This window comes from Physeter macrocephalus, chromosome 7, assembly GCF_002837175.3.
Source record: "Physeter macrocephalus isolate SW-GA chromosome 7, ASM283717v5, whole genome shotgun sequence".
NCBI classification, from domain to species: domain Eukaryota; kingdom Metazoa; phylum Chordata; class Mammalia; order Artiodactyla; family Physeteridae; genus Physeter; species Physeter macrocephalus.
Window position 1 is genome coordinate 122,431,799 of NC_041220.1, and position 26,498 is coordinate 122,458,296.

A 26,498-nucleotide genomic window follows, 5' to 3' on the forward strand; every position below is an offset into this window, starting at 1 on the left:
ATTACCACAGCGAGCTAACATCCATCATCTCATACAGATGCAAAATTAAAGAAATAGAAAAAATATGTTTTTCCTTGGGATGAGAACTCCGAGGATTTATTGTCTCAGCAACTTTCTTTATATTTTTATCATGTCGTGTATTATATACCTAGTACTTCCTTTATCTTGTAACTGGAAGTTTGTACCTTTTAACTACTATCCTCCCCATCCCCTACATCTGGTAACTACAAATCTGATCTCTTTTTCTATGAGTTTGTTTGTTTTTGAAGTATAACTGACCTACAACACCATTTTAGTTCCTGTTACACAACATAGTAATTTGATGTTTTTACACGTGTTTCTGGAATTTCTTAACGCATTTGGCTTGCTAAATTTCATTAAAGTTCTTCAAATAATTCAGCTATTAACTTGGGGTAGTACTTGAAGGGGAAGATGTAGTGTCAAGAAAGGGCTTTTGCTGATGTCATTGTTATGGCCTTATCAAATTTATGGTTCACCAAGGATTTTTTAATTCTGTTTCAAATTTTTTCCCATTCAGGTTGTTCCATAATATTGAGCAGAGTTCCCTGTGCTATACAGTAGGTCCCTGTTAGTCATCCAGTTTAAATACAGCAGTGTGTACATGTCAATCCCAAACTCCCTAACCATCCCTTCTCCCACTCTGCCCCCACCCCATAACCATAAGTTTGGGGACCTACAGATTGTCATACTGAGTGAAGTAAGTCAAAGTGAAATATCGTATGATATCGCTTATATGAGGAGTCTATAAAAAATGCTATTTTGGAGATTAATCCTTTGTTGTTTCATTTGCAAAAAAAAAAAAAGTGATACAAATGAACTTGTCTAGGAAGGGGAAAGGACTCACCAAGGATATTTATAGCTCCTACTTTATACATAATATCAATTACTTTTTCCAGAAGAAATGTATACTGTTTGGTAAAACTTTTTTTAGATAAGGCTGATAATGAGAGTGTATCTTCTTTTTATTTATTTATTTGTTTGTTTATTTATTTATTTATTTATTTTCGGCTGTGTTGGGTCTTTGTTGCTGTGCGTGGGCTTTGCGCGTGGGCTTTCTCTAGCTGCGGCGAGCGAGGGCTACTCTTCACTGTGGTGCGAGGGGCTTATCATTGCGGTGGCTTCTCTTATTGCGGAGCACAGGCTCTAGGCACATGGCTTCAGTAGCTGTGGCACGTGGGCTCAGTAGTTGTGGCTCGCGGGCTCTAGAGCGCAGGCTCAGTAGTTGTGGCGCACGGGCTTAGTTGCTCCCCGGCATGTGGGATCTTCCTGGAGCAGGGCTCGAACCCGTGTCCCCTGCATTGGCAGGCAGATTCTTAACCACTGTGCCACCAGGGAAGTCCTGTGTGTCTTCTTTTAAGGTGTGTCTTCTCTTAAATAAGAATCCTGAGTTTTGGCGGGGAATGGAAGTGATGGTGGACGGATTCTTAGTTTACCTCAGTTCCTGTGTTTTACTTATTGTTGTTTCAATAAGAAAGAGAATAATATTAATAAGATGAAAGGAAATTAAATTGCACTTGACCTATAATGTTGCTTATATCTTTCATTCTCTACATCTCAGTAAGATAATTTGTTTTATTACCCCTACTTGGAAAATAAAGAAATTGAGGTTTGGTGAAGTTGTATAACCTGCCCAAGGTTCTAATGAAGGGCAGCACTGAGACTGAGCCCAGGACTTCTAAATTTGTGCTTCCTCCATGATACTAAACTGTTCCCTATGCCCGAGATTCCCTGATAGATACTGATCATTTTATTGTCATGGGTTTGACTTTGTTTTACATTTTTAAAAAATTTCATTGAAGTATAGTTGATTTAAAATGTTGTGTTGGGCTTCCCTGGTGGCGCAGTGGTTGCGCGTCCGCCTGCCAATGCAGGGGAACCGGGTTCGCGCCCCGGTCTGGGAGGATCCCACATGCCGCGGAGCGGCTGGGCCCGTGAGCCATGGCCGCTGGGCCTGCGGTCCGGTATAGGACCTTGTTGTTTATCCATCCTATGTATAATAGTCCGCATCTGCTAATCCCAAACTCCCAATCCATCCCTCCCACACCGAATCTCTTTGAATATGGGAAAAATAAGATTCTTTTCTCACTATATAGTTAATCAAACACTACAGACTCTTCTCCAGATCTGATTGACTTCAGAGTGACGAGATCATACTTCTGTTTTATGAGTTACTGTAATGACATTCTGTTTCACAAGATCTCATTATTAACACCTTTATCCAAAGACTTCTGTACCTTTTGTTACTGTAGCCATGTTTTTTTTAAATCCAAACTGTGAGACAAAGAATATCACCTTCCTGGGGCTTCTGGACTCATAGGAATATCACTAACTAGGGAAGCTTGCCTCAGCCTTGACGTTCAGTGTTTTTATTGGAGTTTCATTTCATAGACATGATGACTGACTGACTGCATGATTGAACTCAATCTCCAACTCTCCTCCCCTGCCTAGAGGTCAGGCTGATATAAACTAGCTCCAAGCCCCAACTCTCTAATTGAATGGTTGCTCTTTCTGGCATGGCCAAACTCTGAACTGAGTCATTTTGTTAACATAAACTCAGATCTTTGGTTTCACGGACCCACCATGAATAACAAGACATTCTTATAACTTAGAAAATTCAAAGGATTTAGGGCTTACCTCCCAACAACCAGAGATGATGAAGACCAGCCAGCTTTTTAATTATACAACAGCTGCCAACAGAGGATGATTTTAAACTCTTAAACCAAATCTATTAAAAACAACATGATCATCACTGCAGATTTTTCACATACCAGCTGGCAAACAGAATTTATATTATGAATTAAAGAGCACCCTGTTAAAAAAAAAAAAAACTAGAAAGAAATCTAGGGGCCAGTTCTATAAATATTAACCAAATTTATGTAAATATGCCTATCACATTTTAGAGCGTTATCACTTACTTAAATATGTAGGAAGAAAAGTACACATGTTAGTTTAAGATTAGATCATGGATTAAAAATAGTGCATTTATATTTAGCATCCAAATATGACTGCTTCTAAAACCACAAAGATTATGTCAAAGAAACACAGGATTTTAAATCTGAATCTTAGTGACTACTTGTACAACCCCTTTATTTCACAGTTGAAAAAAATGAAAAATCAGATTCTTATACTAAGGTAATTATTTCTTTCAGGATCTTTCATTTCATACCATGCCAGAAGTACTTCCATTTATCACGGGAACATATTCTAATATTTACACTCTTAGCATTCAGTACCAAACCTAATTCCCTAACCTAAAGATAAATCCTGACTTGCCTGGTTTTGTCCTAGATGAAGAAGGAAGTAAGACTCCTTCAAATAGTAACTTTAGGTACATTGGGTCACCATCACTGCCATTTCTTACTTCTCCTGAGTCACAGCAACTGCTATAGGACTCCTTCAAGTGCCAGAGGCCCCACAGTTTCTCATAAAATTCATGTGTGGCTCATTAGTATTACCTTAGGAAAACAGTCTTTAGAAGATTTAAAATGCGCCTCAAATTCAAGGGAATAGTTTCATAAATTTGTTTTCGTCACATATTGTGTGTGTATGTGTATGTACATGCATAGGCGTATGTGTATGCATGTGTCTTTTAGTGAAAAGGTTCTAATTCTACTCTCCAAACGAGCTCCTATTATCTAGAAAAATGTATTATTTTCTACGTGAAATAATATCTCAAACAGCCACAGCTTTTAAGAAAGGCACTTTAAAAATCTATTTTTAAAAAGCAATTTTTTCTAGAAACAACTCCAAAATATACCACCAAATATAAACATCGGGAAATTGTATTGCAAGCCCATTTTTAAATGTAAATTCTCAATACTATGGGATAGTTAACCAAAGCATGAACTTCTACATACTGAGGAAATGGGACATTCTAACCCAAATGTACTATAGGAAAGCATTTAGAAGTATTTTGAAATTATGTGGTAATGAAGTTTTAGATTTTTTCGACTGTAGAGTATAGAATATCTGTTTGACTTCCTATCACTGCATTTTTTAAATTACATTAGTTTGTATTCTTGCTAATCTGAGAAATATGGAAATAGGCAACAAATCTTCAGGTCATTAGTGTAAATTTAAAATGTTCTCTTTAGAAAGATTGAAATAGAGAAAAATATTAAAGTATCATTCTTGATAACTAGCAAGAATTTAAATAAAGAAATATTATCCAGGATAGTAAAAAAAACAATGATTTCTTCAGGAATGAAGTTACTGTGTTTCTCAAATACCTAAATGCCAATTTTTTTTTTTTTTTTTAGTTTTGGGGAAGTTTTTCTAAGAAATTTTGAATATCATTATTGAATATCAGATATCACTCTTTGCTTGACAAAATTGTGTTATCTTCACATTCTCCATGTGGAAACATCTGAATACACAATTTAGGAAAATCTTGCAATTTTAAATTCTATACAGTATAATTTAAATATAAATTCATAATAATAAGTGTCTGTTTTTCACTTGAATCATTTTTAACTACAGTCTCAAAAGTGTTTTCAAGTATTACTTATCTAGATGTTAAATTTCTCTGTGAGTTACCATTTGTCCATTCTGCAGATGAACTGACAGTTTGAGATAATTGAGAAAGTGAAAATCAGAATGAGAGGAAGGTAGTCAGAATCAGTTCACACAGTTGTTCACTAATACTTGTTGACTGCTTATTGTTGGCAAGGCACTGGGCATATAGCAGTGAATAAGACAGAACCCAGAACTCATGGAGCTTATTGTTTAATGAGTAAGAGAGACATTAAAGAACAATTATATGAAGCAATATTCACTTACAAACTGTGCTGTGTACCATGAAAAACAGATGAATGCTGCTAAGAGAAGTCTTAATGTGGACTTCATTTACATTGAGACTTGTCAGTGGAGGCTTCTCTAAAGGTATCACAGAATAAAGTACCTAAAAGAGGTGCCAAATTTATCTAAGTGAAGAATTGGAGTAGGGAAATTCCAGTCTGGGAAAACCACATATGGGAAGATGCTGAGGTGAGTTTTGGGAAAAGATTAATGTGACTAAAATACATGAAAGGTGGAGGCTAGTGCAAAATGAGGCGAGAGAGAGAAGCACGGTCATACCATGCAAGGCTCATGACGACCCTAAGAATTTTGTATTTTATCTTAAGTGCAAGGGGAAACCATGGGAGGATTTTGAGTAGAAAGTCACATGGTCATATTCAGGTCTTTTAAGTATTACTCTGGCTGCTATGTAGAGAATGGATTGGAAGCAGGCAAGAGAGGAAATGGGTAGAATGGTTAGGAGCCTATGCTTGAAGCCCATGGGATAAAATGGTAGATTGGATTAGGGTGATGGTGATGATGATGATGATAGAACTGGAGAAAAGTGGATAGATTTAAGATTTATACTAGAGGTATACTGATAGGACATGATAATGAACAAGATTTAGGAGAGAATGAGGAAACAGGTGTCAAGCATAGCCTCTATCTTTTTGACACGGCAACTAGTTGGTTGATAATTAATCACGTCATTTAGTGGCATGGAGGAACCCTGGGGAAGGAGCATTTCTGGTAGAGCTGAGAGGTGAAGATGAAGAGTTCAATTGTGAGAATAATTAATCCCACTTGTGTTCTAAGTATTTAACACACATTTTATAGTAAATAGCCATATTCCCTAGTCTTTTTGGTCCACTTCCTTTTTTAGGGAAATTTTTACATAGGTTACAGAGTTCCTAGATCTAAGATGCTAGTTTCAATCAAGGATTCATAAAAAGAATAAGGAGAATTAACTTTTTAAGCTAAAATATCTACTCTTTTAGACTTTTGGCCCCCAATTCCAAAATAATAATGTACTTAATTTCAAATTTAAATATCTGGAAGAGAATAATCAGTCAAAAATTTAGCATTACAGGGCTTCCCTGGTGGTGCAGTGGTTAAGAATCCGCCTGCCAATGCAGGGGACGCAGGTTCAATACCAGGTCCAGGAAGATCCCACATGCCGCGGAGCAACTAAGCCCATGTGCCACAACTACTGAGCCTGCGCTCTAGAGCCCGCAAGCCACAACTACTGAGCCCACATGCCACAGCTACTGAAGCCTACGCACCTAGAGCCTGTGCTCCACAACAAGAGAAGCTGCCGCAATGAGAGGCCCACACACCGCAGCGAAGAGTAGCCCCCGCTCACCGCAGCTAGAGAAAGCCCGTGCACAGCAACGAAGACCCAATGCAGCCAAAACTAAATAAATAAATTTTAAAATAATAAAAAAAATTTTAAAGAAAGAAGTTAGCATTGGGACTAAATCTTCTGAAACATGATAGTCTGCATCCCAGAACATACAGACCTGCAATCTTAGCCAATAAGATTTCAGGTGTTCTCCTTGGTATTGAATGCAAATTTGGGGGCCAATTTATGTTGCCTTCATCTCATTTAAAAGAGACCACCTACTAGCTAATGTTCAGTGATTCACAGGCTGGAGCCACATGGTTGTGGGTATTTAGATCAGGAGGAAAGCAGGCCCAAGAAGGGATAGTGGGATAGAAGTCACAGAAGCCTCACAAGGGAGAATCCCCAAATCTACTCTTTTACTGAAAAAAAGGGTGGCCCAGTATTTTCATAATTTCCACATTAGAGTTGAGTTAAGTAGGATGATAGCTTATTTTAAAATGGAGGCAGGCCAGTAACGACAACAATAATAAACAACATTCATTGAATGCGTATCATGTTTCAGGAGCTGCACTAAATGCTTTCCGTGTATTATATTATTTAATTTCCTCTGAACCTCTTATGAGGCTTAGAGGTCATAAATCATTCTCCAAAGGCCACACAGGTCATAAATACAAGAGTGAAACAGCCAGTTGTGTTTGACTCTAGGAGGGGAGTTTTCCGCCACTGTGCCACAGTGCACCAGCACACAAATAAAAGATGAGACTGAAAAACCTCAGTATTTCTTTAGTGTTAAAAGCTAAAAAGAAAAACACAAATTGTGTATACGATGGTTTGCAAATATTTGGGAATATTCCAAAATAAGGGAAATGTCTCTGCTGTGCTGGACCGTCCTTTTCTTACATAGTGTTCTGAAGAGACAGCTGACCACTTACAGGTATTTAAAACTACCTTGCGCTTTCTGTCAGCATAATTTCTCACAAATTTGGAGATATTTGAATTTTATAATGTAGTTCCTGTCGTTGTGAATTTCATTCTTTCTTCTTCCTATACCCTTTTAAAAACTGATAACTCGGGCTTCCCTGGTGGCGCAGTGGTTGAGAGTCCGCCTGCCGATGCAGGGGACACGGGTTCGTGCCCCGGTCCGGGAGGATCCCACATGCCGCGGAGCGGCTGGGCCCGTGAGGCATGGCCGCTGAGCCTGTGCGTCCGGAGCCTGTGCTCCGCAACGGGAGAGGCCACAGCAGTGAGAGGCCCGCGTACCGCAAAACAACAACAACAAAAACTGATAACCCATAATTCTTCACAATTTTTCTTTAAATTTCTGTGATTGAAATTCATTTTCTTTCAATGCAGTTCCATTATCACTGCACCCCTATTCTTAAACCACTTTAGATTAATACTTCACTGACCTTTTCTAACACAAAGTATGTGTTGGTAAGTAATTTTTAGTTGAAAAAAATTGCCTTAGAGTTTTTAAAAACAGAGCGGAAAGAAAGCAATGAGATATTTCAATTCACTTTGTAGTGACATTCTAAATGATAATAATAATTGCCTAGTTATGGTAATTTCTAACAAAGATGAAAATAAAATGAAGAAGATGAAACTTCCCTCTCACCCTTCAGAAACACAAGTATAATCTACTCCACCCATTCTCTTCCTCATAGCAACAGTGTGGCATCTCTCCTTTCCAGCATCCTCAGCTACAACTGTCTGAGCTGAGTTTTGAATGATGAACAGTTTATAGGATAAGAGGAAAGGGGCATTCCAGTTGGGTGGACAATAGGTACGGTGTACAGCAAAGACATGAAAGGAATCATCAGAAACTGGGGTGGGAAGGATGAATGCTGACAGATCGGCTATGTTAGGTTGGTTGTGAGCCTTTTATGCCGTATTGAAGGAGTCTGACAGATACTTAGGTAATGGCAAACGATTGGCAACCCCTGTTCCTTCTGCATTCAAGTGCCCATACACTTCCTTCACCTCCTGTTATTTAGGTTGAAAAACAAAGCTAGCCATGCCTTGTCCACTTCTTCCATATCCATATTTCTACAATTCAGTGCATTTAGCAGCTTAATACTATGGTTCTTTATATGTGAAATTGCACTTTGGCATGAAGACAAGCGATGACCAAGTCAGAGGAAGTCTATTTGGGTAGAACTTTTGAAGAATACAAAGCAGCGGAAAAATACAGATAGAAAAATAAAATATCGTTCAGGAGAAAAAATACATGTCTACTACTGACACCAAGAGTGTTCTTTTAATAAAAGACATCTCATCTTTTATGCTAAAGAGACTTTATCAGGAGTAATGGACCATCTCAAATGAAGAAGGATAATCACAATTATACAAAGTTTTCCCAAGTCCCCTCCAAAACAGTCTAGTTGTCACGTAGATTTATTTTCAGAATTTCCAGACTTGGTCAGGACCAAGTGAATAGAGGAAGTAGTGAGAGAGAGACAGAGAAAGAGAGAGAGAGAGAGAGTAATTCTGAAACGATTTTTTTAAACTGGACTCATTTTATATACTAAAGCTGGATTTCAAATCAACTAAATTTCCAGATCGTTTGGCTCATTCAGTACCTTCTACTTTCACTATAACCAGGGCTTTGGCTTCAAAGAAGATTGCTCTATAAAATTTTACCACATTTTCTAATCAAAAGTGTGTGCTTCTAACGAGGCAGGGAACATTGTCTGTTACTGGCCCTCTTGCTGAGGGAACAACAGAAACATGGCAAACTTGGTAGAAACTGGGCTAGAGACAAAATAATATCCTGTTAGCAAGTCTAGTGAACGCAGAATGTGTTCTGCCCTCTAAGAAATGCTGGTTTTATTTTGTGGGAAGTGCTGAGTGTTGTCTGTAGTGAGTGTTTGTCGTTTAACTTACTGAGATCGTGAGGATAGGTGAGTCACAGGTGACTGTGACAGGATGCACTGAATGCAGGCCCTTTCACGTTATTCATTAAAAGCACTAGTCCTGTCCCATCACCTCTTAAACACACACGTATCATCATCAAAACTGGTGGTGTGGCTATCACGCCTCATGAAGTCTAGAAGTCTTAATGTTTATCACTTTAATTTTGCCATACAATTAAGTAATGATGGAGTGAAACAAATGTATTTATAGTACATTTGAAAATCCTGGGATAAAAATAGGATCCAGATAAATCTTCCCACATGCTAACTAACATTTGCTTGGCCTTAGGAGCATGGCATTCCTACTGACATGGGCTACGCGGTGGCCCCTCACCATTCGGGCGTCTACCCTGTACACATTCAGCTGTACGAGGCCTGGAAGAAGGTTTGGAATATTAGAATCACCAGCACTGAAGAATATCCACACCTGAAACCAGCTAGATACCGGAGGGGCTTCATCCACAAAAACATCATGGTGAGCTTCCTCTGGTATGCGTAGGGTAGACCTCATTCTGCCAGACTTAATTCCTCATTTGAAGAAAGAACAAAAGAGAAGAACTAAATATTAAAAGCTTAACAGAAGGAAAAGCTCCACGCAGCAGGAAACATATTTTTCATACCCAAGCAAAGGACGTTTTCATCAAAGTCACTTCTTTTCAATTCTTCCGATATAACTTAAAAATGTTTTTTACTGACACTATTGCTATTAAGCAGGCACTGACATTAAAATACTAAGGAAACATTACATCTAACTTGCAGATAATTTACAGAAGCCATCATTTCTTCAAAAAGTTATTTAGCATGTAAAACTAACACCATCTCTCTATATATAAACCATGCCGCTCTTGCGAGGCTGTGTCCTCTTTATCATATCAGACTAAAAAAAAACAAAACAAAACAAAAAACTATTTACAAGAAGCCACATGTCCTGCATAATCATTAACAGATCATAATATAGAGTACAAATGAGAGATGATGTTAATGAAGTCATTTCTATCCATTGTCGAATTCTCTCCAAAGCTTCTCTATTTTGTCTTGTGTTTTTACACTGGTGACAAATGTATATTGTCAAGATATATTATTACCTAATACTTTGTGAGACCTCTCAAAGTAAGTAATTAAATCCTAATTTTTTCCGAAATCAGAAAATCTAAAGAGCACCGGTGAAGTTAGGAGCACGCCTCCTGATTTAGAGACACACTGGGAAGGGACACCACACAGAACACTATGTGGTCAGGCACCGTAACACTGTCAAACTGTGTTTGAACAGATGTCTACCTCCTAGAATTAGGTGTAACTGACTTCTTTTCAGACAGTTTTCCGATGTCGGCAAAAGTTACAGATTGGATAATGACATTTGTGTTACTACAGATAGGATAATGAACTTGGATCAACTTCTACCTTAACTTTTCCCTCAATAAAAACTGTTGTAAATGCTATATGGGGACATAATGGCCACATTTTATCCCACCTGCCATTCCTCCTTACTGAAAATGAACTCACTGCGCCTCAAGCTGCCAGTCTTTTGACTTGGGTTATATTATAATTTAAAGGTATGCCAGTACTCTTCTGTCATGTTTAAATCATATGCAGTCTTAATAGAATAATAAACTTAAGTCTCCAAGGACTTTATTCAATGGTGTTCTCTTTTGTTTCTGTTTCTCTCTGTAGTGCCAGAAAACTTGCTTGGATATGTCCCATGACATATGTTCATCTTTGTTTCTCCTGAAAACATATTTTACCTGTATTATAAATGCATGAATCTGGCAGGTATGAAAGGCTCTAACAGATTTCCTGTTTTGAGGGAACTGTCCCTGAGGTTCCACTTATGCAGCAATCCGTGGAAACTCTGTTTGCTTTGTGGACCCTTGTATGAGAATTTCCTAGTGGGAAATGTTCCAAGTTGATGTGTAGTTAGAGAGGACAGGGCTTGAAGTCATCCCAATAGAGTTGTAAGTGGAGACCACAATAGCCAATATGCCCTCCTAGAGAGAGACTGCAAAGAAAAAAGAGCTGGGAACTGAGGAACAAACGTTACTTAGATCACACCCATACCCTGTTGTATGAATGAAGGAAACTGGGTTTTGATGATCTATTCACAAATCAAACTTATAAGGCCTTAAATGAAACTTATTATCGTGCCTTCAAACTAGCTATTGGTCCTGCTATCCCTAATTCAGTTCTGCAATTTGAACATCACACTGACCCCCCATTTCCAGTCAGTCTCTACATTCCGTCAATAATTCCTTCATAATATTTTTAAATTTCACTTCCTCTCCCACAGCCTAATTCACTGCCTTGACTTTCATTTGTAAACCATCGTGCTGGTTTCTACTTCATTTATTTACAGCTTCTATCCACCACTCACTGCAGTCCATCCCATGGAAAGTGCCAACCTTTTAACCCTAAAATGCTGCCTCATCTTGCCTTCCTGACTCTTTCCAGTTGTTTCCATACGCCTTAACTTGCTCTTCAGGGACCTGAAAACAACTTAAACTGTCTACCTTTCCATCTCCTGTTGTCCCGTAGCTAACACAGACTCACTCCAGACAAAAAGGTCTGCAGCAATATCGCTGTGTCTATGCCTTTGTCATCCTTTCCACCTTGAAAGACCACTTTCTGATCACTCTCTACCTATTCCTATTCCCTTTATTCCTCAGTATCAAGTTCCATATCTTATATAATTTAATGTAAAGCACCTTGGTATATATATAGCAGCTCAATACCTAGGTCAGACCTACACTGATCTTATTCTCCTCTGAATTCCTATAACACATCCTCTTGTAACCCCCATTAGGAACATAAAAGCTAGATTCAGGCCTTATGTACAGGATATTGGCTTTAGGTCCACTGGCCGAGATTCTTATGACTATGGCTTTCATAACCATCTCCTCGTTATTGTCAGGAGCTATAAGGTTTCCAGGAGCTCATCAATATCTCAAAGTTTGAATTTGATCGCGTTACACTCCCAGAAACAGTTCTAGAGAGCAGTTCACAGCAGAATGCCTAAAACCTCTCTTATTCCTTCTCTAACACAAGAGAGCCATTTCAAGGAACATGTTCAGTGTCCTGTAGCATTGGATTTAGGGAGCAAGGCAATGGGGTATGACCCTCTTACACTCTGATGACGTCCTCAGCCTCCTTTGGTGGGCCACGGACCATCCTAGCATGGTGACTCTCATCCTCTCAGCAAGTGTGATCCTCCCCAGAGTGGCAGGGTAAAGCCTGACACTTCCTCTTCCCTCTGTTCAAACTCAAATAATTTGAGAAATAAATGAAATTCAAATTTCTTATCACTTCTCTCTCCCTTTTGCATAGAATCAGCTAGGCAATCAACTCCCAAAGTTGGCTCTGTATGTTGCCATAGTTTTTCAAGCAAGATAGTCAAACTGAATCCTAAAAGCGATTCAGAATCATGCACGTTAAAATGTAAAACTAACCTGGCGTTTAAATACATGTAGGCATTTCATTATTTAGCTTTGGGGTATTTCTCTTTATCCCAATATATCTTAAATCCTTCAAGAATATAAAGGCTATATCTTTGTGTTCTCCCACCTGGACTTGCAAAGAATTTTGAATAAGTATTTGTTAAATAAATAACTGCTATGTAAAATTTAATTGCCAGGAAATTACATGTTCATGAATTGTTAGGGGATATATTTGATTCAGTTAGAATACCTCTGCACTTAGTTCTTTTTTGTTGTTGATTTTGTGCATAACATTATGAGAATGCATAATGCTTTTAAACATAAACATCATCAGAGTTAATACTCTGCAATTAAACTGAAGTTCTTGGAATGATTTCATCAAGATAAAATAGCTTCTAAGGATATAACTTTCACCAGTTTACCAAAAGAAATAGGACAGATACAGTTTTGATTTACACTGAATATGTACTTTATTGATTGAGCTGGGAATTATGTTTTCTAAGAAAACTTTCCGAGGACTAGATTGAAATTTATTAAATACATATTCAGTATATTTCTAGGAGGTTGCAAAGCATGGAGATTCCCGTACAGGTAATATTTTTGAAAGCACTTACTGAACCAATTGTGCTTTAAGAATCAAGACAAAAAAAAGTGAAGATCAGTTTGCTCAGGACAATAAACAGAAGACCTGCCTGTGTAAGATTCTATAAAACTTGTATCCCTCCAAAGTATACTAATTCATTTTCTGCTACTTCAAGGGTGTAATGACAAATGCAGGTCATAAAGAAGTCATTATATAAAATTAGCTAAAGTTTGTACCATCTTGCACAGCTTTTGTTCACCCCTTCTTTTATAATTGTACTGATGTTTTACCAGGAAAGCTGTAAGAATTTGAAAAAAAATCCTTATCACAAATATGTATAACTGAAGTAAATAATGGCTTTTATATACAAAGGATGAAAAGAAGACTTTTTACTGAGTGATGTTTTCATCATTTTGTTTCTGACACTTTATAAAAATTACTAACCAAATGCATCATCCCTTTCTTACTTTTGGAACTGGCAGGCTTCAGACTTAGAATTCGGGGCAATTACTACAACCTACAGTAGTCCTTTCAGAGTAGAACAGGAACTATGATTTGTGTCTCAAATATTTGTTCTAATTTAAAATGTCATTTCCTAAGAATCACATTAAGTTAATAATTGACTTCATTTTCTAATGCATGTGTAGAATTTGATAGAAGTATTATCCTTAAAAATTTTGCCTACTAGAATTACAATGTAGCACAGGCAAGTCCAATATTTTTAAAGTCTAATTTTTACTTTTTGTTTGTTTGTTTTATTTCTTAAGATGCTGGAACATACTAGGCTTCATAACAGAAGTAACGACTTGGAGATTTAAAATAGATAAGTGGCTAAAATAATTCAAAGTCTATCTTAGTTTTAACATATTTCTTCCACTCTCTTCAGTATTCCTGCTGTAGTGATGTCATCCCCACTTTCCCACATTGTGAAGAACTTTGGGCGTGTTAGTTAAGAGTTGAATAATGACACCAGCTTGTACCTTATTTTCCATGAGGGAAAAAGCTAAGTTTCAACATATTAATTGGTTGAAAGGAAATTTTTCCTTATCTGTTCATTCTTCCTTCAGGTTCTTCCAAGACAAACCTGTGGGCTTTTCACTCACACAATTTTCTATAAAGAATATCCAGGAGGTCCTAAAGAGCTGGACAAGAGTATCCAAGGAGGTGAACTTTTCTTCACTGTGGTCCTCAACCCAGTAAGTACTTTGAGTTATTCTCCAAATAAATAATGAAAAATGAAAGGGCAAATGACAAAGAGGCCAGGGTTTTGGTAGTTATCAGCCAGTCAAGATGAAGTTTCAGTTCTAAAACAGTAGTTAAAAACTAAATGGAACCACATCTAGTAATGGGGGCAAACTAATTCTACAAGTAGTAATGACATGAGGAACTTACGGAAGAACCAAGGAAGTGCTCTAGCAAACCCTCCTCTGCATTGGAAAGTGATCAGAATTCAGAGATTCTTGCTTTTATGCAGAGTAAGATTTTTCACCTATAAAACTCTTCAATTCCCAATGGGACCAGTTTTTCACTTAGGTGACTATTCTATTTTTTTCTTGTTTAAAATAAAAGTAGAAGCAAAATGGGAGAGGAATTAGATAAGCAAATAGGGTCACTGTTGGAACATTCACATTAGATCTTATCTTGCTGCATCTCAGGCCAGGGCAGAGCAGCCTGTTTTATGGGGCTACTCTTCTTCCTCCTTTACTTCTTAATACTAGGGTGCCAGCTCCCAAATGAACCATTTGTACTTATTTCTGCTTGAGGCCAGTGTTATAAAGTTGTACAGAAAACGAACTAACTGAAGTAAGGTGTATAAGGAAAAGAGGGATTTTTATTTCCCTTCTGAAGATCACTGACATAAAAAAGTAAAGCTGTATTTATTTATAGTAAATTTGTCCCTTATGTTAGCAATATTCAAGATGGGAAAAAAATGTAATTTTCCTAATGTGAAAAAAATTCTATCAGCATCAAAGTTAGATAAGAGAGGGATAAAGAGAATAAAATTTGAAAGACCCCTCTCTTGACCTTAATTTTACAGGTCTTGCAAGTAAAATTTCAGATATTTTTCATTATCTACTGGTATTCAATAGCTATCTATTTCTCAGCTCCTAGAAAATGAGATAGAAGTAAGAGTAACTCATCTTTGGGCAAAATCAACATGTCTATCCAAAAATCACCATAGTTTGAAGTTAATAAACTTCTTCATACCCCAAAAAATATAAATAATTCTGATTTATATATCAGAAATAATCTGGTACTTCTAACTTTTCTATTCTTAACAAATGGAAGTATCTTTGGAATCATCTCATATGGTTTTGTTCTCTTTTTTTATCAATTCAGCCAGTAATACACAGGCAAAAGAATTAAACTAATGCCTAATGATGAACTGAAAACTCAGTTAAAATATTCTTAATATGGTAACATTTTCATCAATAATTTTAAGACTCTTTAATCTATAATCTGTAAAATTCTGATGTTTTATATTTCCTTTCATCATAGAGCAACTGTGAACAAGTAATCATCTATTTGATTTTTTTAACCAATAGTTGCTTTGGCACTTAAGAAATTCCTGGTGGTATTGTAATTTCAAAACTTTCTAAACCAAATTAGTTTCATTTACCATGGAAGAAATTCAAAATAAGATCATTCATGTTCAGTAGATTTACAATAAATATTATATTTTTTACTAATTAAAAACCAAAGTATTTTCTTAATTGAAAAAAGATCTTGTGGTAAAGCTTATGTTATTCTTGGATACTGATTTGGACTAAACTAACTGAACAAACTCTTTAAACGTTTAGTAAACCTTGCTACTTTTCAGGCCTTTATCAATAACATTTGGCAATTTTGTTTGTCTTGCTGAGGAGATCCACAGGGAATAAAGGGGAGAAAAAACTTCTTCACGAAACTTGTTCTTTTCTGATTCAGGAAACTTGCAGTAGACAGTTACTTTCAGATAAATGCCGGAATTCAAAATAAATGACAGATCTTGTTAGACACCATAAGACATGCAAGGAATCCAAATTAACTTCATCTGGCGTGTGAACTGTGATTTTTGGAAACAACTGTAGTTCCCTAGAGATTTGTGGTTAAGAAGCCCACTTCTAGGGCTTCCCTGGTGGCGCAGTGGTTGAGAGTCCGCCTGCCGATGCAGGGAACGCGGGTTCGCGCCCCGGTCCGGGAGGATCCCACGTGCCGCGGAGCGGCTGGGCCCGTGAGCCATGGCCGCTGAGCCTGCGCGTCCGGAGCCTGTGCTCCGCAACGGGAGAGGCCACAGCGGTGGGAGGCCCGCGTACCGCAAAAAAAACAAAAAAAAAAAAAGAAGAAGTATCATTTTCTGAGAATGCTGAATGAGTTTGCTGTTTACTTCAAAAAGGTAGATGTGCATTAGAAATATACATATGGCTTTTAAATATATTCAAATATATTTGAATGAGTTGAAAATGAAAATATAAGCAGGATTTTATTTAATGTGCTTCTAAATTTTCTTCCTATATGTCAACATAATATCAAGGTATTCCAATAACTTTTACCAGTATTGTGGTGAGAGGTGGTTACAATGAAGTACCTCTCAGAGTTAAACTAGAATAAATCACAGCAAACATAAGTATGTTCCTTAAACAGAAGAACTCTCTGGCCTGAAATGTTCTACTGTTACCAAAGTATTTTTCACTGCTAAAGAAAAAAGTGTCAACCTTGGAAATTTAATACAAAGAGTTTCAGAGACAATGTTAGCACTGCATAAGAGAGAGAAAACCTTGGCCTTTTCCAAATGAGTATTTCCGGCGTCACAGGCCACACGCCTCGGATGTGGGGCGGATGCAGAGATTTTATTAGACGCTGAGGTTCAGGAGCATTTGAGAGGTGGGCCCATCAGGCTATCTGAGCCTGGGACCACTAAGAATTCAATTCTTCTAATTCCCTTCCTGATTCTAAACTCAACCAGCAACTTCCTGAATATAGTTTGCTTTCCCATATAAATCCTACTATAGGAAAAAAATATGTCCATCATAAGAACTTGTACTCACTAGAACAGTAATTTGCAGCACAATTTTATAAATCTTTCAGTTGGTGAATACGTCCCATTTAACCTGATGACCAGGAGAGGACCCTCCAATTGTATATATTTTAATATTTCAGTTCCTCTATAGTGTATAATTCTCCATTTTAAACTAATGGATGAAATTCTGTTTTTATTTATCAGTTTCAATTGTCTTTGCTAATTGGATTCTGCTCCCCCAGAAATGGACATTGTCTGTCAGTGTACCGAATCAGGTGTTGGAGCCCATCAGGCTAAGTAACAGGCCCTGAAGTGTTTGTTGATTAATTCAGGAAGGTAATGAATTACCTTATGGATATACCAGGGGAGAGAGCCATTAGAACTATCCCAGAGTCACTGTTAGCTATAGACAAACAAGCACAAAATTTCTACACAAACATGTAATACACCCACACACAATATTCTTGATCCATTCATAATGTTCCAAGTACCCCTGTATATACTTTAAAAAATAGTGAGAAAGAGTCTACTTACTTTACATACCTACATAAAATAATATGTAGATGGGTACTAAGAACTAAAACTTATGAAGATGACAAAAAAATATTAATTCACAGTGACTGCACCTGCCCTCAATAAACAGAACCCTTGGGCTTCCCTGGTGGCGCAGTGGTTGCGCGTCCGCCTGCCGATGCAGGGGACACGGGTTCGTGCCCCGGTCCGGGAGGATCCCACATGCCGCGGAGCGGCTGGGCCCGTGAGCCACGGCCGCTGAGCCTGCGCGTCCGGAACATATATACTTATAAAAAAAAAAAAACCACTACTAAGAGTATACTGTCCATTTTAATGTGAGTTTCCGGTTCTACCTATCTTAGGTAAATGTGATAATACTTAAGTAGTGTGACAAATGGAATAGTTCTGAATTAGACATGATTGTTCCTCTTTGGGGAGCCATATTATATTCTATTGCTCTGAAAAAGGATGTCCCCTTCCTTCTCCAGTGTTCTTATTTCTAATTACAAAATGTCTGAGTCTTTGCTTACGCTCTTGTTCAATAAACAGACTCTAGGTATTGAGTCCTTAACAACCGATATCTGTGCCTCCCTCCAACATGCTTGATAATAAAGTCAGTGACTACTTATGAATCCAGAACAGTTGTGGATTGCCACAAGATTCATATGCTCTTACCACACTTGTTTGGAATTCAAGTGGAGCAAATCCCTGACAGCACAGCAATATTATACTTCCTTCATCAAACTGTTAAACATCCCGTACAAACAGTAGCTAATCCCCTTATGCCCATGTTTCATTAAACGCTTTTTGTCTCTATGTTTCTCAGTTTGATATAGCATCTATCCACCATACCCTCCATACCCTCCTCCCCAAATCCCTGAAAGCGAAATCTAAATTGTATTTCTCTAATTACAATTACACATGGTGAGTAGAATGACTATTTCAAACTGGGTAACACATGAGTGAATTACAATGAAAGTAAAACAACAGAATTCATACAAGATACCTTGTATAAATAGAAATTGACCCACACTGAAATTTTTTTAAAAACTATAATTTACAGGTATATGGCTTATGTGTGCTGATCTATAGAATTCATCTAAAAGAAAACAGCTTTTTTTCCTCATGGGAAATTTTATGTTTCTTTCTTATTTACTAATCCTGGAAAACACTGTGATAACAGAAAACTCTTTATTGAAAAATAAATGCTAATAATAACAACAACTTTGGATAGTAGAAAAATAATTCCTGAACATGTCTAGTAATGAGTATTACCTGGGACAGTTGATTAAAAAAAGTCCAGACAATGCATCAGAACCTGCAGGGGACAGTTTGGGGACCTGCATACTTATCGTGAGCTTTAGGTGATTCTTATGATCAGGCAAATTTCGGAAATACTGCAGAGAAAGAAAATGGAGAAATAATTTTGGTAATCAGATTACCAAAAACTGCTATAGAAATTGTGGACCTATGATCAAGGTATCAGAATTGAAAATGAGTCCAAATCTGCAGTAAGATTTTTTTAAAAACCAATGAGAATGAATGTTTTTTCTTAATGACCGGAGAACTCTAGCTTGAACTGGAGTTTAAAATAGAGATAACTCCTGTTTATCCTTTAAGGATGGCTTAAGGGTCACTTTCCTCAGGAAACATTCTCTGCTCTGGTTTGGAAGTACCTTCTTGTGTTCCCATAGCATCCTCTGCCGACTCTTCCTAAGTACCTACTATCTTGCACTGTGACTGTGCGTTCGCTGTTAGGCTCTTTGCTTCTTGTGGCAGAAAATGTGTCTTTCATCTCCAAAATCATCCCAGTGCCTAAACATGATGCCTTATTCCTAGTTTTTATTTAATACATATTAAGAGAAACTGACTTTTCTAATGGCCTGATACCAAAAACAAACACAACAAATCTGAAAGGAAAGGACATCTGGGTCCTGGTAAGATAATTCCTGAATCAAAAGCGTAAGTAAAACCTGTATCATGAGTTTGAAAGGGCTGAATTATGTACTGTTGTGTACTGCTCTTCACATATGTAGTTGTCTCTTCTGTATAAAGATTTGTTTTCATTGAGTTCCTCTGGCTATAAGAACCAGAGACCCACTCAAGTTACCTCAAATAATGGAAGTGTGGGACTCCAGAAGGCTGAACAATCAAAGTCCATTGGACCTGGAGGGTTCTTCTGAGTCCAAGGCAGTTTCAGGGCCCATGAAAATGAGAATTACTGATCTTGATCTTGCCTTAGTGCTTTAATACAACACGACAGGTGCTTTTCACGTGTCTGAGTGTCTCGTTTTTCTACTACTGACTATATATTACATGTCTGCCTCAAAAGTGCTGCTTGTTTAATGGCTTCTGTGCCCTCATTAATTAATTTTACACATGACCCAATGTGACTGCATCAGATGTTTTCCATATAACATTCAGCTTCAATTCTAACTTGCTGATTATCTCATCCTCTTGTGGTGTCGCAGATCAAATTCCCAAGCAAGGGAATCTATCTGTCCCAGTTTACTTTTCGGAGTCAGCCAGTATCAGTCCTGGCCTGCTGTGAACTGACTGCTCCTGGCTAGGGGCACCCCACAACTACCTCCAGTCTCCACTCTACACTATGACTGGGCAATGGGCTGCCTAAGGGCTATCCTTTCAGCAAAAGCTTGGAAGAGGCAGGTACTATGACTGCTGTCTAGCCTGAATCTGAATCCTGTGGGAATAGTCAGTATGTCTCAGCCAATTCCAGAGATTTGGGAGTAAGCTAAACCTTTTTGGAGAAGGCCTAAAGATTAATTTTGAAGCTTGTAAAGTTTAAGTGAGTAGTTCTGTTCGATATAGGACCAATTAATTTCATTCATCATTTTACTGTCTATCTTGCTTCTAGAATGCAAGTTCCAAGACAGCATGTACGTCTTGTGTTTTATTTACTCTATATCTTCAAACTAAGAAGAGTTCCTGGCATGTCGCAGGTGCTAACAAAATATTTCATAAGTGGATGAATGAAGTTACATGTCCAACAACAGGGGTGGGGATATTAAAAGAGCAAATTATGTTCCCCCCATAGTGGAATACATTCAGCCATTAAAAAACACATTGTATAATAATTTTTGATGACATGGGAAATAGTCATGATATATTCAGTGAAAAAGTATGTTATTAGAAAATTAGATGCAAGCATGGAAATAAACAAGAAGGAATTCAGCAGAATGTTAGCAATGGTTGCCCTAGATAACAGGATTAAAGATGATTTTCTTTGTCATGTTTGTCTGATTTTTATAATATGTCTACATTGAATGTCTGTCACTCTTAAAACCAGCACACACACACACACACACACACACACACACACACACACAATGCTACATTAAAAACAACAATAATAAAGAATTATCTAACACTAACAGTGAAGGACGTAAAATGCAATTATTTATTTAGTGATATATCCGGGTAGAATTAATATTTACTCAGTTCCAGCTGTTCCCTATCTGTCTCATATATCACCTAACACCTACCTCACTGCATGGTTATTTGTGTACATATACATCATTTCTCCTATATGAGGGGGCATTCTTGCAGAATTATCTGTGTGTGTTTCATTTTTGTGCTTCCCATGGTGTCTAGATCAATGTTTTAAATCTAATAAATGGTCACTAAATGTTTTTTAAATGATTGACTACATGTAAGAAGTTATGTTTTAGGGGCATCACTTGACTTATGGCCTATCCAAATGTGAATAATAACAAGCCTGGTTTTAACAAAACTACATTCTGGCAGATTCTCTGCTTTCAAGAGAGTGAAATTCAGGATCCAGGAAATTTTTCAGTGGCCCTAAACATTTGGCAGGTTTTTACAAGTGATGACGAATTAGCCTGACATGGAACAATGGACAATTAAAGCTGAAAAGAACCACAAAATTCATCTACTCAATAACCTAATTTTAGGCTCAAGGTCACTCCTGTATTTTTCTGTTGAGAACCCAGCCGTCCTGACTCTGAGTTTGGTGCTTCTACCACTACAAGATGCTGCTTCTGCACTCCTGGGTAAATTGGCCTTAATGTGATGCACATTACCTGTTAATGTGACTCAGTTACCTGGTACCAGGAAAATGTGCAAATGGTTTAAAATTTCTGGCTATTATTTAGAAAAAGCAACCCATCTCCATATTGAGTAAAAAACAAAAAATAAGTGCTTTTGAAAAAAAGCTACAATAAGCAGTTATAGCTAAGGGAAAATGTCAAATGTACTTTTAAAGAACTATGAATAATAAGCTATGTATTTTTTATCTTAAAACAATAAATCTTATTGATGCTACTTATATATTGATAAGACTTTTTAAAATTTTTTTCTTTTTTTAATTTATTTTTTATTAGACTTTTAAACTTGTAAAGCCAAAACACTTTATTTCATTTATTTCCTACTTTCCATATCAGCCCTATTTTTCTATCAATGTTCTTCATGATTAACTATGGTTTTATATAATTACTTGCCACTGTGAGATTAAGAATATTATAAGAAAGCATTATTGTCTTGTTCTACAGTTAAGAAAAATAGGAGTATGATAAACTCTCAAGCCATTGAGATGGATATTTTTAAGAAATTTAAGAAAATAGATATTAAGTTAAAGAAATAAATATTACGTTATTTTTGTTTAATCCTTTCATAGTTTCACATAACTTATAGGATAAACAAACAAACAAAAAATCCTTCAATTGGAAATAAAATTAAGTCTGGCTCCTACCCACCTTTATGGTCTCTTTTTTCAATAATCTCATATATGCACCTTTCAATCCGGCCATACCGAAGAATTTGTAGTTCCCTAAACAGGACCTGTTATCTTGTTCTGTGCCTTAGAGTGCTACTGCCTCAGGTTGGAATGCCTTCCAGCAAATCTGAGCTCGTACGTCATCTTTTTACAGAAGACTTCCCCAACTCTTCAGTTTCTCCTGTGCTCTCATAGCACCCAGGCATAACCCTAACTAACTTGTCCCCAGTACTATAATCGGTTATCTTCTCATCCAGTTGTTTGTGCATTCCTTGATAGAAAGCAGCATGTCTTATTTATTTTGTAATCAAGATATATGCAAAATTTGAGCACGTAGTAGGCTCTCAATAAATGACAGTGCATTAACTTGCCATGCATGTATACGTACTATCCTTTGAAGGAAAATCTAGTTGCCTTGGAAATACTTATTCACAGAATTCATGTGACTCAAGAGTTTGCATTATTGTGCTTTCATTTCTCCCAACATGGCATCCAGGGAGATCCTTTTGAAAGTCATTAAATTTATGAAAAGATGGTCAGTTTCACTCATAGGAAGACAAATCAAGGTCAAACATATTGAGATACCATTTCTTATCCATCATATTGCCAAAAATTCAAAAGATTGGTAAAATATTCTGTTAACAAGGCTGTGGGAAAACAGATATTCTCATACATCCTAGTGGATGTGCAAAGTGGTGCAACCCCTACTGAGGGAATGCAAAATGGTACAGCCGCTATGGAAAACAGTACGGAGTTTCCTCAAAAATTAAAAATAGGACTACCATATGATCCAGCAACCGTACTTCTGGATATCTGTACAAAAGAATTGAAAACAGGATCTCAAAGAGATATCTGCCCTCCTATGTTTGTTGCAGCATTATTCTCAATGGCCAAGAGGTAGAAACAACTTAGCTGTCCATTGACAGATGAATGAATAAAGAAAATATGGTACATATGTAGAGTAGACTATTATTCAGCCTTAAAAAGGAAGGAAGTCCTGTCATATGCTACAACATGAATGAAACCTGAGGACATTATATGCTAAGTGAAATAAGCCAGTCACAAAAGAACAATACTATATGATGCCACTTGTTTGAGGTGTCTAAAGTGGTCAGACTCACAGAAACAAAGTAAAATGGTGGTTGCCAGGGCCTAGAGGGAGGGGAAAATGGGGAGCTGCTATTCAGTGGGTATAGAGTTCCAGCCATGCAAGATGAAAAAGCTCTAGACATCTGCAGTACAATGATGTGCACATACTGTACTGTACATTAAAAAATTTGCTGAGGGTAGATTTCATGTTAATTTTTACCACAAATTTTTTTAAAATTTTTATTGGAATATAGTTACTTTACAATGTTGTGTTAGTTTCTGCTGTACAGCAAAGTTAATCAGCTATATGTATACATATATCCCCTCTTTTTCAGATTGCCTTCCCATTTAGGTCACCACAGAGCACTGAGTAGAGTTCCCTGTGCTATACAGTAGGTTCTCATTAGTTATCTATTTTATACATAGTATCAATAGTGTATATACGTCAATCCCAATCTCCCACCCAATTCATCCCACCGCCCATTCCCCCGCTTAGTGTCCGTACGTCTGTTCTCTACGTCTGTGTCTCTATTTCTGCTTTGCAAGTAGTTTCATCTGTACCATTTTTCTAGATTCCACATATATGCATTAATATACGATATTTGTTTTTCTCTTTCTGACCTACTTCCCTCTGTATGACAGTCTCTACGTCCATCCATGTCTCTGCAAATGACACAATTTCATTCCTTTTTATGGCTGAGTAACATTCCATTGTATACATGTACCACATCTTCTTTATCCACTCCTCTGTCGATGGACATTTAGGTCGCTTCCATCTCCTGGCTGCTGTAAATAATGCTGCCATGAACATTGGGGTGCATGTGTCTTTTGGAATTATGGTTTTCTCCAGGTGTATGCCCAGGAGTGGGATTGCTGGGTCATATGGTAGTTCTATTTTTAGTTTTTTAAGGAACATCCATACTGTTCTCCATTGTAGCTGTATCAATTTACATTCCCACCAACAGTGTAAGAAGGTTCCCTTTTCTCCACACCCTCTCCAGCATTTATTGTTTGTAGATTTTTTTGGAGAAATGTCTATTTAGGTCTTCTGCCCATTTTTGGATTGGGATGTTTGCTTTTTTTGATACTGAGCTGCATGAGCTGTTTGTATATTTTGGAGATTAATCCCTTGTCAGTTGCCTCATTTGCAAATATTTTATCCCACTCTGAGAGTTGTCTTTCGGTCTTTTTTATGGTTTCCTTGGCTGTGCAAAAGCTTTTAAGTTTAATTAGGTCCCACTTGTTTATTTTTGTTTTTATTTTCATTACTCTAGGAGGTAGGTCAAAAAAAGATCTTGCTGTGATTTATGTCAAAGAGTGTTCTGCCTATGTTTTCCTCTAAGAATTTTATAGTGTCCGGCCTTTCATTTAGGTCTTTAATCCATTTTGAGTTTATTTTTGTGTATGGTGTTAGGGAGTGTTCTAATTTCATTCTTTTACATGTAGCTGTCCAGTTTTCCCAGCACGACTGATTGAAGAGACCGTCTTTTCTCCATTGTATATTCTTGCCTCCTTTGTTATAGATTCAGTGAGCATAGGTGCGTGGGTTTATCTCTGGGCTTTGTCTCCTGCTCCATTGATCTATATTTCTGTTTTTGTGCCAGTACCATACTGTCTACTGTCTTGAGAGCTTTGTAGTGTATCTGAAGTCAGGGAGCCTGATTTCTCCAGTTCTGTTTTTCTTTCTCAAGATTGCTTTGGCTATTCGGGGACTTCTGTATTTCCATACAAGTTGTAAAATTTTTTATTCTTATTCTATGAAAAATGCCATTGGTAATTTGATAGAGATTGCATTGCATCTGTCGATTGCTTTGGGTAGTGTAGCCATTTTCACAATATTGATTCTTCCAATCCAAAAGCATGGTATATCTCTCCATCTGTTTGTGTCATCTTTGATTTCTTTCATCAGTATCTGATAGTTTTCTGAGTACAGGTCTTTTTTTTTAAAACAGTGAAAGCACTTTAAAAAATACCTTTTTGTATTTTTGATGGTACATTTTAAACATGAACCTAATCATGAAGAAACAATCTCACAAGTCCCAAAATTGGTATATTCTATAAAACAAATGTTCTAGACTTTTCCAAAAAAATATCATGTTTAAAAAAATAAAGAAGGGATTCCCTGTTGGCGCAGTGGTTAAGAATCTGCCTGCCAATGCAGGGGACACGGGTTCGAGCCCTGGTCCGGGAAGATCCCACATGCTGCAGAGCAACTAAGCCCGTGTGCCACAACTACTGAGCCTGCGCTCTAGAGCCCGCAAGCCACAACTACTGAAGCCTGTGCACCTAGAGCCCGTGCTCCACAACAAGAGAAGCCACTGCAATGAGAAGCCTTCGCACTGCAACGAAGAGTAGCCCCTGCTTGCCTCACCTAGAGAAAGCCCGTGTGCAACAACGAAGACCCAAAAATAAAATAAATAAATTTACAAAAAAATAAAAAAATAAAGGAGGAGGATTATTCTAGTTTAAAAGAAACTAAAAGACATAATAACCTAATACAATTTATAAATCTTAAGCCTTCGTTGGATCCTTAATTTTTTTTTAATATATCTATAAAATTCATTTTTCTAGTTATTACTGCTGGGTAACAAAATACCCCAAACACAATGGCTTAAAAAGAAAACAGTAATTATTTTATTATCACTCATGATTTCTGTAGGTCAGAATTCAGGGAGAGCTGGACAGGGCGGTGATTCTGGCCTTCAGTGTCTCATGAGGTTGCAGTCAGACGGCGACTGGACCTGGAAAACCAGGCAGCGAGCTGGCAGGACATCTCTTCACAGTATCTCAGGGCTTTTTCATGTGATCTCTCCCCAAGGGCTTCTAGGGGGCTTCCTCACAGCAGCAGGGCCTCAGGCAGTCATGCGGCTTTAGGGCTCATCAAGCATCAGAGCAACCAAGGCAGAAGCAACCTGGGATTCAGAAGTCACAGCAGCATTTCTGCTTCACGAAAGCCTGACCACATTCAAAGGGAGAATTAGATTCCATCTCTTTACGGGGAGTGACAAAGTTCTAGAAGAGAGAGAAATTGTGGGAGGCCATCTTTGGAAAATATAATTTACCACAGACAATTATGGA

At 37.5% G+C, this 26,498-nt stretch overlaps 1 protein-coding gene and 1 long non-coding RNA gene across 3 annotated transcripts in view; one reads left to right on the plus strand and one right to left on the minus strand.

Moving 5' to 3' along the window:
• Window positions 1-26,498, minus strand: part of LOC114486613 (uncharacterized) — a 188,149-nt gene that overhangs the window by 74,373 nt on the left and 87,278 nt on the right. The gene's annotated exons all lie outside the window — the stretch shown is intronic.
• The window catches only part of LOC102984784 (N-deacetylase and N-sulfotransferase 3), a 150,671-nt gene that overhangs the window by 66,754 nt on the left and 57,419 nt on the right, over window positions 1-26,498 (plus strand). The window contains exons 4-5 of the mRNA XM_007114685.3: window positions 9,344-9,529; window positions 14,133-14,261. Of these exons, the coding sequence (XP_007114747.1) occupies window positions 9,344-9,529; window positions 14,133-14,261 (315 nt within the window). The remainder of the gene's footprint in view (window positions 1-9,343; window positions 9,530-14,132; window positions 14,262-26,498) is intronic.